Source organism: Eurypyga helias, unplaced genomic scaffold (genome assembly GCF_000690775.1).
Source record: "Eurypyga helias isolate BGI_N326 unplaced genomic scaffold, ASM69077v1 Scaffold44794, whole genome shotgun sequence".
NCBI lineage: Eukaryota > Metazoa > Chordata > Aves > Eurypygiformes > Eurypygidae > Eurypyga > Eurypyga helias.
In genome coordinates, this window is record NW_010248967.1 from 1 (window position 1) to 20,139 (window position 20,139).

The 20,139-nt window shown below is 42.6% G+C and overlaps 1 protein-coding gene across 1 annotated transcript; it reads right to left on the reverse strand.

Annotated features, from left to right (window-relative positions):
- Positions 1-2,073: 2,073 nt before the first annotated feature.
- PTPN11 (protein tyrosine phosphatase, non-receptor type 11) lies at positions 2,074-17,478 on the reverse strand (the record flags this gene model as incomplete). The annotated part of the gene is given in 12 exon segments (XM_010151225.1): positions 2,074-2,225; positions 2,891-2,958; positions 3,597-3,751; positions 4,628-4,759; positions 6,980-7,138; positions 7,279-7,358; positions 7,969-8,065; positions 12,791-12,904; positions 13,380-13,496; positions 14,697-14,889; positions 16,024-16,218; positions 17,348-17,478. Coding segments are annotated over 12 exon segments (1,593 nt in total), but the record flags the coding sequence as incomplete, so codon positions are not given.
- Between the last annotated feature and the right edge of the window lie 2,661 nt (positions 17,479-20,139).

Below are 20,139 nucleotides of genomic sequence, written 5' to 3' on the forward strand. Positions count from 1 at the left end.
GGCTCACAGTCATCCTGCTGTCCACGAGCGTGGATACATTCACTGCCCATATTCACACATCCACTTCTTCAGTCCAGCTGGTTCTAAGCCCCACGTGACAGCAGGCTGGCTAACGTGTCTACCTCATTTCTTATCAGCGCTGGCTTGTGTTCATCCCGACTGACAAGCAGACTGGGAGCATGACCTCATATTCTTTCCTATAAAAGTGCCCTAATTGACTTCAACAGGGGTTTTGGGTTTTTTTCAAACTTTCACTGTTTGCAGCTGCAATTAAAGCAAGCACAGAGAAGGTTCCAGAATTCAGTTTCTCAAAACACAGTGTTTCATTCCCAAACTATCCATTTGGGGTGAAATTCAAGCATTCTGCATAGTATATTACTATTCAGCCAATCTTTTTCCTTGCTCTATAAAAACATGCTTTGGAGCATTCCCAATTCACCATGTTTTTTCAGGACATTCATTCCTATAGTCACCACAAAGCTTTGCTTGTGCCTGAGAAGTTCTGTATCGTTTTAGTCCTAAGGCTGCCACTAGCCCTGGTTACAGGTCAGGACATCCGGTGGTAAAGCAACATTCCATTTCCAGTTCAAACTTTCATACTGGTGCCTTCTGAGCTTGTAATGGCCCAGAGGATGAAACAACGAACTGAGCATCGTCACTACAGGAGAAACGCACTGCTCCACTCAGTATCAAAATACTATTCAAAACCCATTACAGTGAGAGAGAGGGGTACAGATAGACTCTGTAAGCGGCAGAGCAGAAGGAGACCATATTCAAAAAGCTGAGGATGCAAGGCTTGCCTAATTACACACACAGAGATATGAGGCAGCTCTAAGGCGAAGTGAGACAACAAAGCCAGGGGAAAAAAAAAAAGCACACCTGAGGGATTTCTTGTTCTTCACTTTGTGTCTAATCACCATCAGAGCACACAACAGCTGTCCTGGGGAGAGGAATAAAGTCTCTATCCTCTCGGCTGAACAGCACACCTACATCATGTAGACAAATATAAACCAAGCTCTGCCACACTCCAAAGCCGCCAGAAGCCACCCAAGAGTGCCAAGCCCAAGCTGGCACACTCCATCCCAAAACAGGGATTACATCTCACACCTGGCACTGCGCTTACCACGCAGCTCCCCACATCTGCCTGAGCAGCTGGGGGGTTTATCTCCTCCTGAGCAGCAAGCCAGCTGCGGAAGGAGAGATACTGAACTTCTGAAACGGAAAGATAAAAATCCCAGATGATCAGAGGTAAGGGCAGAGAATGAAAGCAACAGTGAGTAGAATGCCAGTTCTTTATTACAAATTGAGGTAACTTCTGTAAAAGACTGTCAAAATTCAGTGCAATAAAGTACTTAAACAGGAAGAGTGAGGTGAAGGTCTTGTGGTTGTCACCACGTATTCCAAAGCTTTTCTCATCTCACTACACCAGATCACCCCTTTAACTGCTTTTTTGTTGGACTGCAAAATGACCACTCTCATGCTTTAATCTTTCAGCCCAATATACGTACATGTTACTAACAAACATGTACTTTAAGACCCCAAAATTGCTGTTAGACTGACTAGCATTTGAATTTCATTATCATACTTCTCAAATCTGCTAGCTCTAATCTCTTCAATACTCAATGGAGCACAAGGTTCTGTATTAATTATCAGAGCCTTATCTTTTATTTTGCTTGCACAGAAAACTAGATAATATTAAGAGAATTTGAGGTCAGGGGTGCAGGGAAGACTGGATCCCATACATGAAAGCATTTGCATGGAAGGTAAACCAGCACTAGTCACAGTCTGATTTTCTTTCAGCACAGACTGCTGATTTTCTTCCTCTGCAGTGGCCAAACACATTGTTTCCTAATTCCACCTCATAGTTTAAGTAATTCTTACGAATACTGAATTGAAATGTAGGCTAACTTCTCTGAACAGGGTTAACAGGTTACAGACCCAGCCTTTTCGTGGTGTGGTTATACCGTCAGCAGTCATGCCTCCAAAAGTCACAGGCAGCAAACGAGCAACTCCGCTCCCTGTTCAAATGATAACATGTTCCTACATAACATTTTATAACCAGGACAAATATACCTGCTCCTCTTCAATTCTGCGCTGTAGCGTTTCAATGTAGTGCTGTACTGCCATGTAAATAAACCTGTACTGTGCTTCTGTCTGCACCATCCCTGACCGCTGCGATCTCACCATCTGAATGGTCTTTGGAACATCGATATCACAGTCCACACCTAGGAAGAATCACCATAATGTTAAGAACAGCAACCTAAACTTTGTCTCTGGGGGAGAGATTGGCCTCATCTTCCAGCAGAACACAGCGTAGCTGAATGATCTCGCAATAAACAGGATTGTTGACATCCAACACGGAGGGTTCATCCTCGGCTGCTAATACACAGATCCGTAGAACTGTGGCAGCAAGTGGAAAGCTAGCCCAGGGGAGAAAACTGCCTCGCTTCACACTGTTCCAACACAACTTGAAATGCAACCTACCCCAACATACACACCAAGTTGGTGTTTGCGGCAGTTTATACCAAAATACAACACCGTTCCCTGAAAAGAAGTTACTCAGATTCAGTGTGTGTGAGTACAGAGAGCCACACCCTCACAGATTGTTTTAAAAGGGAAATAAACAATACAGATAATAATAATAAAACCATAACCAGACTCCTGGCTAATCCTCAGCTGACAGTTTTCATTATGCTGAACTGGGGCAGGGTTCCAGCACCTGGATTCCAGTTATGTCAAGAGGAGCGAGCAAGTCCCTTCTATGCCAAACACACACACCTAGTTTGTAGCATCACTCGAATCCTCTGCTCTAGCAACACTCCTGTTGTTTTACTGTATCTGTTCTGTACTTTACTGTGCAGGAAAATAAGTGGGGGAGGGACACACCTACCTTTTTCTCTGATTATATCAATAAGGATATCAATCACAATGAAAGTTCCTGTTCGCCCAATCCCAGCACTGCAAAAAGGGAACAAAAAAAGTTAATTGCTTTGCTCTTTCTGAACAGACACCAAAACACCAGACTGAGTAAAAGTCTAACTTTAAGGGATGCAAGACTTCCAAATTACACCCAGAGTCAAACCAACCCACACAGCCAAAAGTAACTAGAGACCTTCAGCTTAACAGGGAAGAGACAGCACTTCTGTACCTCTGTGTTTATTAACATCCGTGAATCAGAAAAAGCCTACAAGGTCAGATCTAACATCTCCTTGCCTTATAAAAACTATCTCCCTAGACTGAGGAGAGAGCACTCAGAGGAGGTGGGATAGGACACTACAGTTTCCAGGATCCTGCATATGAAGTGCATCTAGCCAAAACTGGTACCACCTTCTCCTACAGCATCAGAAATTCTTACTCACACAGACATGCACATTCTGAAGGACAGCCCGCTCCCAAGGTAACCACTGGACACCTATCTAGGATATCACTTTGCAAAACAGAAAGCACAAACACCTCGACAGACGAAAGTCTGAGTAGCTCTTGGGGAAAGTTGTCTTCTAAAGTTTTCAGCTTCCCCCACCAAAAAAAACCAGGATCCCACAGAACTCCACAGGCGTAGAGAGCAGGAGCAGGAGAGGTGCAGTGCATCGCCATACCTGCAGTGGACCACAACTGGTCCTGCATCAGAAATGCTCTCCTGCTTATGGTGCACCTCCTCGAGAAAGTCCAGCACACCACCAGGGTCACTCGGGACTCCGTGATCCGGCCAAGTCCTGAAGTGGTATTGCCAGACTGTTCTTTCTGTGTTCCCCTGGAAGGAAGATGCCAACACATGAAAACAAAATCCTTCAGATCAAAATTCAGACAAAAACATTCACACGGCAGAGCTGAGTCTGATCGGAAGGTGGCATATCCAACCCACTGCTCAGTATCCACGGCACAGAATCCACTTGTTCCCTCTTAAAGGAGGGAACAAGGCAGAGTTCCTCCCGGTCTGACAAGTGAGTCACACCACCTGCTTCCTCAGCTCCCTCTTTCTCACACAGTTGTTCCCAAGAACATTTCCACCTTCACCTTTAGGAGCCATGGCAAAGTTCTGTCTGAGGGTGACCAACAGTGAGGGACCTTCACCTGTCATCATCACAGCTCATGGCACTTATGCTCTTGTTCCCACTCAGTTCCATCCCATGGACATTCCAATCTAGTACATCCTGCTTATTTCTTTCTTACACAATTGGTTTGGAACCCCGATCCAAATTGCTCCACAGGGAAATGCTATTTCCACAGTTTCCTTCCTCATCTTTTGTATTCCTTCCCTTTCCTTATGTTCTTTCTACATTCCAGACCCACTTACAACCATTTTCTTCTAGTGCAACCACCCCCACAAAAGGGAGCAAATGCCAAGCTAGACTCCAGAGTGATTACTTAAAAGCATCATCCCTCTTTCCAAATTTCCTCAAAGCTCTGCAGTCGTGCACCTTCTGCCAAAAAGTGCTTAGGTGTAAGAATCTTCAATTATCCCAAGGACAAAGAGAAAGATGTATGGAACTAAACCTGGAGCTTCAAAGAAAGAGACAGGGCTCAATTTATTAATCCCTTAGTGCTTTTATCGATTCCAAAGAAACAGTCTATTTCTGCACATTTTTAGCAGCCTCAATTAAAAGGACAGTGTTACTGATACACTTACTTGCCCAACTTTAGAAAGTTTAAGTTCTCTTAGCGTGTAATCGTGTGCGGCACTCTCCTTAACGTTCCTAACACGCATAACACCGTACTCCTTTAGGGAATATTCATCAGGCCAGTACTTGACACACTTACTCTGCAAGATTAAAACAAAAAAAAAATAGAAAAAAAAGGAGTAATCAGTAAGAAGGCAGCTGGTTTGTAAAGTGGTTAACAAACATTCCTGAACATCTCATTCTGGAATGCACAGAGAACTATTACTAGCACCGACTGGACAGCTAGCTCACATGGCGAAGTACATTTTACGGGGAGGCTGCTCTTCCCCGTAGCAAATGATTTCAGAGAAGCAGATACAGGCAATCTCTCCTTTTAGCAGCTTTCCCGACCATCTTAGTACCTGCTTTGCCTCAAAGGTTTAAAAATACAGAGATTAAAATACTGTCACTTGTATCTCCACCCAACCGCCGGCTTCAAAATACTGAGCATTTCCAGCAGAACGCTGTAGCCTTACAGGCTCTTCTACAATCAAAACCCAGCAGCCTGCAAAATAAATACAAGTCAAAGGTATCAGCCATTTTTGGCTGATAACACAATGGTAAAACAAGCTTTAGTCTGATAGAGGGGATGAGCTCAGCAGACTGCCTCCAGAACAGCACTATTTTAATTGGCAAGTGTTTGCTGCTTCTACGGTGCACTCTCCGGTGTATTCAGAACTCTGTGCAGATCTCAGCTGTTTCACAGTTCCTCACTTCCTTAGGCAACATGCTCTTGAAGTCATCCCTGATGCAGAGGTTTCTGTCCTTCCTGCAGATGTGAAAGCATGCTGGCCTGACCTAAAAAAAACTTTTATTTTCTATCAGGGCTGTTATTTGCAGTTCCTGAAGAACTGAAATAGGCATCAAGAAAAAAGAATAATAATTTTAAAAAAATCAATGCATGCAGCACTGATTAAGTAATCAGACACAGAAATGTTTTATACAGCCAGAGTGCAGAAAACAGGCTTAGCAGAATTTGGAAAGAATCATGAAGAAACTGCAGAGGAGTACAAACTATGCCGTAGGTTATCAAAAAAGAAGTGGTGTGTTAAATGTACTCAAGTCAACTCTTCCAAAACTATCCCATAGTTTATTTCTCTTCTTCCAAGAGACAGATCTAAGAGGAAGGTCACTGGAACAGGGTAGTTTCTCAAAAAGTGAGCTCATCTAACAAGGTAAAAGCTTTCCATTCAGAAACAGATCATTGGATTATTGGAAAAGGAGGACAGTGGTATGCGGAAAAAGCAGAGAAACTTAAAAAAAACCCCACAAAATTGTTTATCATCAAATTAAAAAAAAAAAAAAAGAGAGAGATCAGAAGCAACACATTCCAAAGATAAAACTAGTAATATACAGGAAGCAGTGTGTGACCATTGCCAGAGTATCAGCATTCAACTGTTTCCTATTCTTTCCTGCCATATGTCATTAGAACCTAGAAACAAAGTAATTGCCTCAGATTTGCCAGAAGACAGTGAAAAAGACCAGGACTCTGTACTTTAACAGTAAAGCGGAGGTCGTTGGGATACACCATTTCCTCTTGCAGAGCATTAAATGCTGCCAGAGCAGTTCACAAGGGGCTCGCAGATTCCCGAGGCTGAACAGGCAGCTGTGTTCATGCAGAACAGGAAAGGCAAAGGACCCGAATTTAGGAACAAAAGAGCCAAACCACACCTGGTTGAGGGATTCCTAACCAGTTACGGTTTCAGTTGTAATCACTAGCTTAGCACGTAGTAAGAACGTTATCAAATTCAAGCACAGAAAGTAAAACCAGAAGGGAGAATGGCATTCTAGTAAATATGACCTGAATGAGGAGAATCTGGGGCAGTAACTTTGACATTATATTGTGGGTTTTAGGTAAGAAGCACTATCATCTAAATTCATTCTTATAGCAATAAAGGCCCACAATTCTGCTTTTCTAGAGACATCTATACAAGCTATGTAAGCTAAAGCAAATGGCTGTACTTCTGTTACAGGAATGGGGAGTTCACCCCTTTGAGTACACGGAATCCCTGTTTGGCTACATCTTGCATTCCAGTGCCTCATTCCCTGAATGATTTTGAAATACATCCATTCACATCCAGTAGCTAAAATGTAATCAGTCAACCCTTAAAAACAGGGAGTTCTGATGATGTGATAGGAGCATACCCTCAATTCCCACAGACACCAATAAAAAAGGACACTCAGCACCTTCCAGGTGTCCAAAGCCAGTGGTGGCAGACCAGATTTCGGCACACCAATCAATATAACCAGGTCAATTTAGTCCTTACTTGCACTCAAATGTCATGACCTTTCCTAAGGCCAGTTTGAGAGTCTCTTTTTACCTTTCCTCTTTCAACTTCTTTCGTTGTCATAACAATAACTCGTGAGTTCTCCTGAAACACCATCCTCCAAAAATCATTCACTGTATTCTGTAGGCAACCTTGGGTAGCAATGTAGCTTTTTTTTGGCTTTGAGTTGTTGCACTTGGTTTCAAATTCAGGCTAGACCAAAAAAAAAAAAAGACACCACAATTGAACAGATGGTGACAAATGGTTACAAGACTGACCAAGATTTAGGGGAGTATGTTACAAAGTAGATATGCGTGTGCTAACAAGACTCCTGCAGGCAGGAGTTTACTTACCATAATAATATTAGCATTGATATAGTCTGAAACAGGTTCATTTGGATCACCATCATGTAGAACAACTCTGGTATGATCAACTGAAAGAATACACACATATGTTAAGCACTTGCATCCTACAGTTGTGAACACACAGCTATTTTTAAACATCCCACAGGTAGGTACACTTCTTACTCCTCCCAGAAGCTATCAAGCTACCCAACTCAGTAAATTAGTGGCTAGGATGTTCAAACCTTCCTGTCCTGCCATCTGTTAAAACAAGTGGCCAACTCAAAACAATCTAGATCAAAATAAGTGGTCGTGCCCCCTAGGAACTCGTGAGCACACGGACAGTCAAGCACTAAGTCAAGGCAACTGGTCCCTGGATTTGTAGCATGCGGTTTTGTACCACAAATTAATCCGCTTAAATGGAAGCATTCCAGTTTGCTGACTAACAGTTTAGGGATGTGACGCTTCTAAATGAAAGCTGAAGATAAAACCAGTATTTGGGAATCGAAATACTGGTATCTACAAAGCACAAATATTCGAACACAAATTGGAAACTGCATGGGCTAATACTGACAGCATGAGAGGGGACATTATCACTGAGGAGAAGGAAAAGCACAGCAGTGATTAATTAACCCTGTATTTATAAGCCAAGAAAAGCAAGCGTAGCAGGCTTACGTTATGACAAAAGAAATCCATACTTACAGGGTAAAATGTTTTTATATCTATTTTTGTTTTTGTTTTCTTGCCGCTGACCTTCTTTACGACTATAGAGAAGTTTGCATTCTTGCTGCTGCAGGGTCTAAATGAAAACAGCACAAATAACTGGTTTTAATACAAGCAGTATGGACTGTTTCACCATCACTACAGTGATCCTTTCTCACAATACTATAAAGCCAGATAGTCAGAGAGGTACTGGATTTCTCCATTCAGACAGTACGGCATTGTTTCCAAGGTATATGAGAAACACAGGAGCAAGAGAGACAAGGCAAGCTGGTCTTCATCTGATTTGATAAACACCTACGAATTCAAACCTTCTTTAAACCACAAACCAGCAAGTCCTCGTGATACTGTTCTGACCGAGCAGATGCAAGTTGGTCCCTTAAAGCTTTTAGCTGTAAAACACCGTGCAAGGAAAACGTAACTGGTTACAAAGGACCACAACAAAATTCTGTCCGGGGAAATCTGGCCATCGAAAGGCACGCTAAAGAAACCAAACAACACAAGCATCATTCTACAGAGCAGGTCCAAATAAACACATTTATCACTAACACTTTATCACTAAGACTTCCTCACCAAGCATAAAAGTTAAGAATACTACTGTATTTCTCCTTTTTTCTGAATCAGGCACTAAAAGGAGTTAAATTTCCACTGTTTTGGCATTAGCTTTAGCACCGGTAAGATCGGTAACTAACATATTCAAAACTTTGCCAGCCTGCAAAGGAGTAAGGCACAGGAGTGCTTCTCTACCTGAGCTGCACTGGATCCCTCTAGGCCTTACTGGCCTCCTTCTGCTCCTTCAGCTACAGCCAGTGTGCAGTAACACTGGAAAGGCCCCAGAACCAGTCCCCGAGCCTGCAAAGGCAACACCGCAGGAGTGGAGCCTTGCAGGCTGCATCCAGACCAACTCCAGACATCCAAAGAGGAGGCAGGAGCCTACAGAAAACCCAAAGCAGCACATCAACACGAGCAACTGCATTTAAATATCAAGCACAGTGGGAAGTCCTCCAGCAGTTAGAAGCGGAACATTAGGAAGATATTCTTGTCTACTCCCCCAAAACAAAAGTCCACGTGGGAATGGTATGGTATTTTCAAAGGTATGGATGAGACACGTAAAATTCCAACATACAACCCACCACCACAGCCATGCACCACTTCAAGTGCTCTAATTATTCTCTCCTACCAACACAGCCATTTCACTCAACCAGTACCCAATTCTGCACAGACTGTCTCATATTACCCTGCTGGGGGAAGGGAGGAGGCATTAGGTAACAAAGAGGGTTATCCATAAATCGTCCCAGCGCAGAAACAAGAAATCTGCATGGGGATTTCTCCTGTTGGCAGGGAGCTAATTTCTCAGTGCCTGGTTCCCAATTAATATGACAGGGACAACAGCAATTCCATACTTGACAGCCATGCTGCTTAGCAGCAAATCTCCCTACTCGCAATGAAGCTGGAGAGACCAGAATCTCAATGTCTTTGTTCCAGGTTTTAATCCCCAAAGCAGTTCTGGCCTGACTAAAAGGAACGCTCAGGCTTTGGAAGTCGCTCCCCTTGTTATTATCACTCTTAATACTCTTGCAGAGATTGCTTTAACGCTTGGGCATGTCAGGCACATTTGCTCACTTCTATTTCAGTCTCTGTTATTGTTACTGCCTCACTTGGTGACCTTGGACAATTAGGCTCATCCTAAAGACAGGGAAACTAAGAACAAAAGCAATACAGGAGGGCCGCGAGGTTTTGCGCTTACGAAAACACATCGCTATAAAGCACTGCTCGCTACTACTGGCGATGGGTGAAAGAGCACTCTGCAGTAAGCTCACCTGCTGCACACTGCAAGTCTTTCACCCGACGTTATCGCAGCGCACCCTTATGTAATATTAACACTTTTGAGTCTCAGCCAAGTGAAACGTCAAGAAAAGAACCGAAAGCTAAACTTTGCTAGCAGGTTAAACAAAATGGAAACAATTAAGTGTGCGGAAACTATAGCTTCAAACACATCTTCACTTCATACAGTTAATTATCACTGCTTTGAGCATCCCTGAGGAGAGATCCATGAGCAGCAGCAACTTCTAACAAGCCCATTAAGAGATGTACACAATGCGACAATAAATCTGAAACAGAGTCTTCAATTTCACTACAACATCCGAGGCTTAAGCTCACCAAACAGCCATTTTTCACCAGCAAAAACATTACAAGGACTGTCAACATTTCTGTCTAGTGGTTTACAGGACAAGAGGTACATTCTTAAATATGCCTGAAGACAAGTAATTTATAACTACCATCTGGACTGCCAAAGCATAAACAGCACAGGCGGAGATCCATGGACAACCTGGAGGTTGCCCCCCTGCCACCAAGGCTGACAGCTATAGCTCACCTGAGGGGAATGAAAAAGCGTGACACTAAAACTGCCAGGAGACTGCTTCATTTTCAAAAACGCAGCGGAAAAATAATAAGGTTTAGTGCTGTCCTCACTCGCAGCAGTGAAGGGGAAAGGGAAGTGGAAAGTCTCACAGGTAAATACTTTTATTTCTCACGTTTACTTTTTCTGTAAGACTTCTGGCTTATTTGCAAATACTCTTCAGGACAGACACAAGACAGGAAAACACCTTGCTTCTAAGGACCAACTGATAAATACATTACAAGGCTCATTTATTGAGCAGAGACCAGAGGTCAGAAAAGAAGCCAGAAGTGTCAAGCAATAGCTCAGTCATATTTTGACCAATCAACACTCTACTCTTAAACACACCGCACGAGAATGCTTCCCTCAAGGAAAACTAAACCCAAACATCAATCCACACAGCTTCTTGTAAGCCAGCACCGACTACAAGAAGGCCAAGCCAACAGGGCACACTCTTTGCTTTTTATGCCCCATGACTACGAGTGAGGTACGTGTGGGGTCGCCAGGGAAGCCAGCAGATGCCCTGTGCTTGGCTAACTTGCAAATGTGCATTCAGGCTAAACCACACGGGCACAGCCGCGACTGTGTCGTATGACACACCGCTCATCAGTCTTTGGAGCAGCCATTCATCCCCATATGCAAGTTTTAGCCATCAGAGCCATGTGGCTTATCTTCCTGACCCTCTGGGCCCCACATCAGTTCAGGTGGGGAACTCTAGAAGGGAAGCGATGCCAGGCTTGAGGCCTAACTCCTCCCAGCCAGGCTCACAAGCAATAGGTGAGAACGGCTCCCCAAGGGATCCACCACTACTATTAGGGTAAAACAGAGTCCCAAGTCCTCAGCAACAGCCAGAGCAGCTTCTGCTTGCTTCCTTCCCCCTCCAGGTGGGATTCTGACCACTCAGCAGCCCTGGGTCAAGGACTGCACCACCTCCCCCTGCACTGGGCACAGGGGGAGAGAGAGGAGAAAGCTTAATTTTCATTTTATCATTTCCCCACTGTCATGACCTCACCTTCTATTCCATCCAAATTCGTAGTGAAATGTGTTACCTCTTTGGTATGACTTTTGCTTTTCATTATCTTTCTTCTCCTGACAATTATCTCAGAGCAGACTGGACAGTGCATTTAGGTAATGAGCATGTCTGACCAAAAAAGAGCTTCTTCAAGAATGGCTGCTTTGCAAATCCATCACTATTCAAGAAGTTTCTCAAAATAGCATTACACAGCCGAAGCCAGCCTCTCTGTCAAAGATCAGGACTTCTCAGTTTCCTGTTGCCATCTGCCGGTAGAGTTCCAGACTCCCCCGTGTTTTCCTTAGGTGTGTCTGGCACGAACCAGTCCATCCTATTTGAGACACTACTAAAGCAAGTGCCTCCAATTGTTAGGGTCCAGACTCATAGTTTGGAATGTGTTAATTAACTCATATTTATTTTGCTCTGCTTGAGAAATTAACAGTTTCAGCTGGTTTGGTTTTGTTTTTGTTTTTCAAACATAAGCAGCCCCGTGAAATCGTTAGGACTTCAAAGGGGGGAGCTGGGCCAGCATACTACGTTACACACACACACGAGGTGCATGGATAAGACAGAAGGAAAGGCCATGCTACTTTCTGAGAGTGGAAATGGAATTTTGGCTGCAGGCAGAAATGAAACACCCAAACAAAACAAAAATAAATCCCCAGGAGTCCAAGGAATACATATAATCAATGTTGCTTCACCTCAGAGCTTGCTACCACTACCATTTCACAAAAAAGTGTTAAAATCCCCAAAAACGGCTATTAAAAAGCCACAAACTCAAGGGCAAGAGCATATATATATATAGACTGAGAAATCACACTGATGTTTCCTCAAAGCAACAGCACTCAACCCCCCAAACACAGCAGAAAGCATGGTGCAATTCCCTTCACACGCACATCTGACATTCCACCTGCATCAGACACCGCTACCGTACTGGTACTTGGGCCAAGAGTAGCATGGGCTAGGAATTAGTCCTTTGCCTCCAGAAACGTTAATCCAGCCTACAGATCTCTTCCTGTCCACAAGAGGAGCACAGGAATGAACCTGATAAACTGTCCTGGTGGGTGAGATACAGTTGTACATAAGGTGACCTCATGACGGGGAGGATATTCAGGGGGGATTGTGCTAGGTACTGAATAAACAGCATTGAAGAACATAATTAGGTCTCAGCATCAGGAGAAAAGACAGATATTTCCATCATTTTGCTAGCAGATACAAGAATGGAGGTGGTAAAATTTTAAGCCATGCTGTACCTGACACAGGAGATGGGAGCAAGAACAAGGTTCTGAAGCGAAAGAGGGGAAGATGAAAAAATGTCAGGAAGACAGGAACAAACCTAACTTCTGAGGAGTGTAGAGATTTAATACCACAACACTTGGAATGTAATGAAATACCTCAAATTCTTCCCAGAAGCCCTGCTTGACTTTATCTGTAGTCTCTGCTAGCTTGCTTAGCTCTCGCACTCTGCTTTCAATCTCTGCAGCATTAATACGGGTAGTATTCAGAGGCTAAGGAAGACACAAATATTAAACAAAGGTGTAACAAATGACAAATATGAAGAGACAGTTAAACCACAACCCCCCTAAGTGTATTTTATATAGTCAATTCTAGGATCCAGGCATTTATTTGGACTTCAAAACTTGGCAATTCGCTGAGGGTAGGGAGGAAGGAGGCAGAGAACAACTGCTTTTAGATAAAGTCTCACAGTTGTTCTCTGATACATTAAGTCGTCTCATTTTTGGACTAGTCCTGCAATCCCTGTGGAACCAAGAGAAGTTCTGCATGCATCACAGACATAAAAGTCTGTCCTTCACAGGCATATCAAAAATTGTTGCTGTTTAAATGGCTCTGTCATCCAGTTTCACAAAGTTTAATTCTTCATTTTTGCATCAGGAAGTCTCATAGAACACACGGAAAAGCCTGCACTTCAACAAGACACGCTGAACGTAACAAATCTTCGCGGTGTCTCCTCCAGTCACTCACCTGCTTGAGCTGCAATACTGTGCCCAAAGTTTCTACCATTGGGTTCTTCTTGTAATGCTCCACTAGATCTGTCAGAGAGTCAAATTTCTCCCCTCCACCAACATCGTATTTTAGATCCTTGAAAGACAGATGCTCATCAGAATAAATGCACGATGAAGTCTACGCTAATATCTTTAGGCTATGCAGCACATGAGAAATTTTCTTTACAACCCTATATAGAAGAATCTGGTAAAACCCTTCTGCTCAGAGATGGTAGAACCTTAACGAAAACACACACACACACTATGGAGGACATCGGCCTTTTTGTCATCTAATTGAAAATCATTTTATCTGCCTTTTCAGGAGAGATGACTCCTTCTGAAGTGAGGTTCACTCTGATCGACCAGGCTGCCTGAGCTACATGATTAGAATCCAGGAGATAGGAATTTGAATTGATTTCCAAAGCCAAGAAGATCATTGTGTCCTGAAAGGCTAGTATTGACTGGCACCATCCCTAGTTTAGGGAAGCAGTGCTGAGTTATATTCCTCAATGCCATAAATGCTACTAGTAGTTAACTGCAAATCAAATAGTTACAAAATTCTGGTAGTTTAGCTTTTACAGTCTTGGTAGGCCATTTCAATCTCCAAATTACTTCTGCTACTGCATTTTAGTTGTTTTTAAACAACTAAGTTGTTACACTGTCTTTTAGGATAAGAAAATATCTGATTTATTATTTTTAATAGCAACCCATGGGAATATACAAAGATAAAGAGACTATAATACAGCAATTCTTCAGTGAAGAACTACCCTGTATTAAATTCAAACTCTACATTTAAAAGCGTTCCTTGGATTTAATACTCCAAATTTTCACAGAATGTTGATCATCTATCAACTTTATCAACAGACAGGAGAAATAGATACACTCGGACAGGTCCCTATTTGTCCAATTACTCCTATTTCTATATAATTTATCCAGGAGACTGCAACTCGCTTAAGAAGATTCATGAACATGAAAGGCTCCATCAGCAGAGGATTTGAGACAGACTTCTGATGCAATCAAAAGCAAATCTATTAGAAGGTACTTGACAGCATAGTATAATATGACATGATTCAGTCAGGCAAGCAGTCAAAAAAACCAAACCAAAACACTAATAGAATTTTGATGCCATCAAATTAGTCAATTTGATCAAACAGATGATACACAGCACATAGAGTACCACAGGGAAAGGGAAATGCGTTCAGCTCTCCGTAGCAACGTGTAGGATTGAATAAACTGTTCGAATAAACCAACTGCCCGTGGAAGTAGCCCTCTTAAAGCAGCTTGTGCTTCATCATACCTGGCAGTGAATCATGACATGTGTCACTTTAGATTTCCCATCATTACTCTCTCCTTTATCATCTCCTGTCCGGACAGAAAGAACAAAGTCCCCAGGGTGGCTCTGACTCTCACGCACAAGAAAGCTTCCATGTTTTCCTTTTTCTGTTAATAGCTTTTCAGCTTCTCTTCCAGAGAGATGCCCATGAAACCACCTTTAAATAAAGTAAGATATAGACAGGTACCCTACTTGTCATTCCAGCCATGCCTGAATCCACTTGTTCTACATATTCGTAATCAAGTAAAACACTTATATACACTGAGCAACCATGTCCAAGTCTAAAAGAGCCTCAGTTTATAAAAATAAAAACCCAAAATAAGCCTTCAAAGTGTACATGCACGTATACACGAGTGATTACAGAAAAACTTCAAAGCACTTCCATAAGCACCGAAATTGGCATTTCACGCAAGCTTCAAATGAAGCTTTGATTTGGATCCTTTACACAAGCCCAAATGGATTCCCCGGTGTCCAATGAACACGAGCTTATTCTGCAAGTTTGCCTCACTCAAGGCATTTATTCTTTTATTTCCTTCATGAGGATGCACTTTCCTGATAAACGTGTGGGAACTTAGCGTCTTTGAGACCCTTCCATCACATTAGGAACTGGACAGGATAATCACATCAGTCTCACTTCTTCAAGAAATGTGGCCAAAAGGGCAATAACGCTCCCCACTACTCTTAAACACATGCCATTCTGAGGAGTGAGAGAACTTCTTTTTCTATTTTCCTTGTTTTTTACCCTTCTGAGAATAAACTGGTATCTACTGGCCACACAGGTTTATTTCTAACACACACACTTCCTCAGCATACATGACATCTCAGGTTCTCCTTATTAGCCACACTCCTAAAAACAGGAGTTTGAGCATTTGCATGTCATTCACTTTCTTACACATATGCCCACTGCTGGAAAAATTGTATGAAGTTATGCCCAGAAATATACCTGGGAATCCCCTGCAGTTGCAACAGCTTCAGGAAGCTTTGGGAGAACTTCTATAATAAAACATTCTCCCTGAAAAAATAAAAGGAACTACGCCCTCTATTTTAGTATTGTACCACACCAGGAAGAATGCTGAAGGAAATAGGTTCTGGGCTTAAGATTGTTTTACCTCTAGCCATGTCCATTAGTCCACTTTGCAAGTAACCTCACTGAAATCAGCGGGACCACTTTTAGCAGAAGACAGCAGCCACCCTTCCACCGAATGGAAGCTGACTGTAGAGCTAACAGGGATAAACACACCCATTTATTAAAGCGTGCATGGACACTCGAGTGTTCACCGCTATTTCTGACCTTTCAGACGTAGGATCAGCACAGTTCAGCGGGTATTTCAACTCTATAACATCCCCATTCTTTTCCTTGAGCTGTCCATGATGTTCCATATAATACTGGACTAACTCAGCCAACGTAGCAAACTTCTCTCCTCCATAGAGGTCATAGTAGTCTCCTGTGTTCTGGATCTTGATGTGGGTGACAGCCCCAGTTCGTCTAATATTTGGGAAGAAGGAAAAAACACCCCACACAGTCAGCGGATTTCCAATCGACCACTTTCATTTCGCATTCTTTTGTCTGAGTGAGCGAAATCCGTACTTACCTTTCCATCCCGTTCCAACTGAAACACTGCAGAATAGCTAAGCTAGCGCACCTCTGAAGTGTGCTTCAGCCACATTTCAGTGGCTTGCAAGAAGGGGAAGTGGCTGTCTAACAGTCAGGAAGAATAGGAAAAAAAAAACCAAACCTTAATTCCTTAACAAAAGAATTCTTGAAGCCAGAGCAAGCTCTGTAGCCTCAGGATCTCCACGGAAATCCCTCAGCCCTCCAAGAACTGCACACACAAACACAAGGGGTGGAGGGGTGAGAAGAATTCAGCAGTCTCAAGACGCCCATCAGAGCTTGTTTGCTCCTTTCCCAAGAATTTCACACTAACTGCTAAGATCTCTCCTTCAGTAAACAGTTCCTTTGCCTGATGCAAGGCACTTGCTCCCACAGTCCCTCGTATGAACGAAGAACAGGTCTCTGAAAGGGTCTCCTTCTGTTCAACAAGGCCCATTATCTCAAAGGTATCCAAGCAGTATTATTCTTATCACCAATCCCACTTTTCCCTTATCGACTTCCTCTTGCCGTCCTTTCCCCATCCCTACTGCTATCCACCGGGTCAGGGGACCAGTGTTACAAAAGGCCTGTTTTGGAAGCAGTCATCCTTAAAAATGTGCTGACTTTTCCTGTAAGAAGAGAGTCTGGGTAGCATTTCCTTGCACGTACCTGATCAGTAATTCACTTCATCTCTGCTACTTTCAGAGAGTTTTCAAAGAGTTTTTCAAGGGCTAAAATAACGCTATTATGAATCTACTGCTTACCCTTAACTTTTTCTGTCCCTGCAGAATTCACCACCCTCCAACCTATAGCTTCCCCAAGTTGAGTATAAGTATTTGAGAACCTTTTCACAGCAAACAGGAAGGTAAAAAAAAAAAAAAAAAAGAAGGGGGAAGGGAACCATGAATTCTTTCATCTCTTACAAGTAGTTCATTTACAACTCTTTCCGCATCAAACAGCATCAAATGAAGGCATTACCAATCTGGGGAGACAGACAAAAAAAACCCTTGCCATTTAAACTTACCTAACAGAGAGCGTAAAGTCTCCTGGGTTACTTTTGCTGGGTCGTGCCAGAAAGCTGCCATCCACTCCTCTTGTTAACAGCAGGTTTTCTGCCTCCACCCCAGTAATATTTGGATGAAACCATCTTTAAGAGGTTAAAAATAAAGCATGTTAATCAATAAATACAAGATCTTCTGGTTTTCAGAGTTAACTTAACATGACAAGACTAAACAGAAAAATCAACAGCTCCAAAAACAGGAAGTAGTGAATTTTGTTCCTAAATAAGTAAGAATCTGATTCTTAGCAGAAAGTGTAAATTGTACATTTCATATTACATTGCGATTTTACATATTGGTAAGAAACGCCCTGTAAGTGAAAGAACTGTATCGACACAAATTCAGACTGCTTGGGTGAAAATTATATCAAAGTATACAATCTAAACAGAGACCACACGTCACGCATCTTCCTTGCTCTTGGAAGACAGGACACACAAAGAAACTGAAAGGCAATCAGGAAAAATACCGCAAAATAAACCAAAACATCCAAAGTGACACTTGACAACATTTTAAAAGGTAAAAATTCAACAAAACCTCATGCTTTAGGGTACCAGCTGATAGGGAGCAGGAAGGAACTTCACTTGGGGACAACCTATTCAGCTGCCCAGCCTTCTTCCACCTTCCTCCAAAGAATGCAGTGCTGACCGCTGCAGACACAAGAGCCCTGCTCCGTCTCCAAACTACCATGGCAATTCCTCCAGTCCGAACATATCCCGCTTAAATACAAATACCGAGGAATCTCATATTGATATTCACCACCCACAAACAGCTTTCTGAATGACTAATATAGTGCCCTGCCAAAGGAGAGCTGTATATGGTCTATATCGAAGCAGCTCAGTGTCCCCACCTATGGCATTAACTTTTGAGAGACTTATTCTTAGCCGCCCAGCGAACACATCTGCGTTCTCCCTTATCTCTGATCGAGGGTTTTCAGTGCACTCTCAGCACTAAACTACATCTGCGTGTTCTGGATGAAAGGAGTTTTTTTTGAGGTGTGATCTTAGCAGACAAACTTCAACAACAACCCCAAACCAAACACCACGTAGCCCAGGGACAGCGATGCGAACACAGCAACCAAGTAGTGTTCTAGCGGCTCTGTCAGGCTTGTCTTTGGCAAGTAAAAGACGGCCTTTATTTCTCAGAGCTGCCATAAATCAGACGCTACACAGGGCACGAGTGAAAACACACACTCCTATCAGCGGAAAGAACACGAGCTACCCCTCTTTGTACACAAGGTTCTTAGTTCTCCAAGGGAAAGCAGAACATCAAGGTGAAAGGCTCTGCAACCAATCTCATCGCAGGCACGAGCGCTGTATCTGAAGAAAAATTGCACAGCGTTTCTGATCATCCCCAATACCATCAGCGTTTCAAGCTGAATTGCTGAAGCAGCAAAATACCCGAGTGCATGGCTAAATTCGGGGATATTGCTGCAATCGTAACAATTCCTTCTGTACTGAAAAGTTGACGATATTCCTACCAAGGCCTTCTCCAGCCCATTCTCACGGACATAGATTCCGTGAGATTCTAGCATATCCAAACCTCCAGCAAGTCATTCAAATAGGAATTGGGATTAACCTATGTACCAACTCCATTTTTGAAGTAACTGATTCTTGTTAATCTTGCCTTTTTTTTCAAGTTAAGAATATTCTGCTTGCAACAAGAAAATCCAGTGAATATTACCATTTCTTTAACTGGAGAACAACTAAGAAAAAAAAACCAAAACAACACTTCCAAGTTATTGCAGCAAATGGGGATGGCTTAATAAATAAATATATCATTACCTAATGACTACTGAAGGTCAAGAGAAGCTCAGTTTTGATGCAGTTTCACAAAAGAAACTGCACAAGCACCAGTACCTGGGATGAACTGAACATAAAACAGTTCAGAACACGACTGGTTGGTCTGCAGAGGCTGATCTTTACCACACTTCCACCCCCAAAATTTTACTTCCATTAGGAGAAAACAAAAAACAAACCAAAGTGCATCAACATTTTGAGCTTTCACAATAGGCACAGGATTCAAGAGACACCTGTGCAAGTTTTCCAGTTTATATCCAAAAAAGTATAAATATACAAAGGAGAACTTATTGGAATCAGCCCTACAGATTTATTCTTACAGGGTGACATTCCATAAAGCTCAGTTAAAATACGATGTATCTTACCCTAAACGCTAATGCATCTGGAAGTAGCTGTGGTTGAGTTGGTAAAAAGATGTGAAATAAGACAAAAATAATAATTTAATGCACAGAACGGACTGCAAATAAGTTGGGTTTAAAGGAGAGAGGTTAAAAAGATGATGGGTTGTCTAAAACCAAAAGTGTCACCCCACGTATACATACGCTCCTACTGAAGGTGGCAAAAAGTGCAGCAAAAGAAAAGCTGCATCTGGACGACTGATGGCGCTTAATGCACTTTACGTAACTTTTGTTCTAATGGTAACTTGTACTCCTGCTCTCTCATCTTTGTATTTTTGGCTTTGAGTAGGAAGATGCAACTGTCAGCCACCCCAAATAGAAAAATGGGGGTGTTAGTGATCTCTGGTAAATGGTTCCGGACTGGCGATCAAGATCGCTTCATTTGAAGTACTGCCATCACATGTGTGCTTTTGAACCGTGGTGGCTACATCCCTTCCAAAACTGGAGGAGAGAGCCAAGGGGACTGCGGACACAGATACCAGTAACTTAAGCCCTATAGAGGACTTTCTCTTACGCTTCCTTTTATAGGGATGGAATGCATTTTAGAGGGGTTCTTTCTACTTT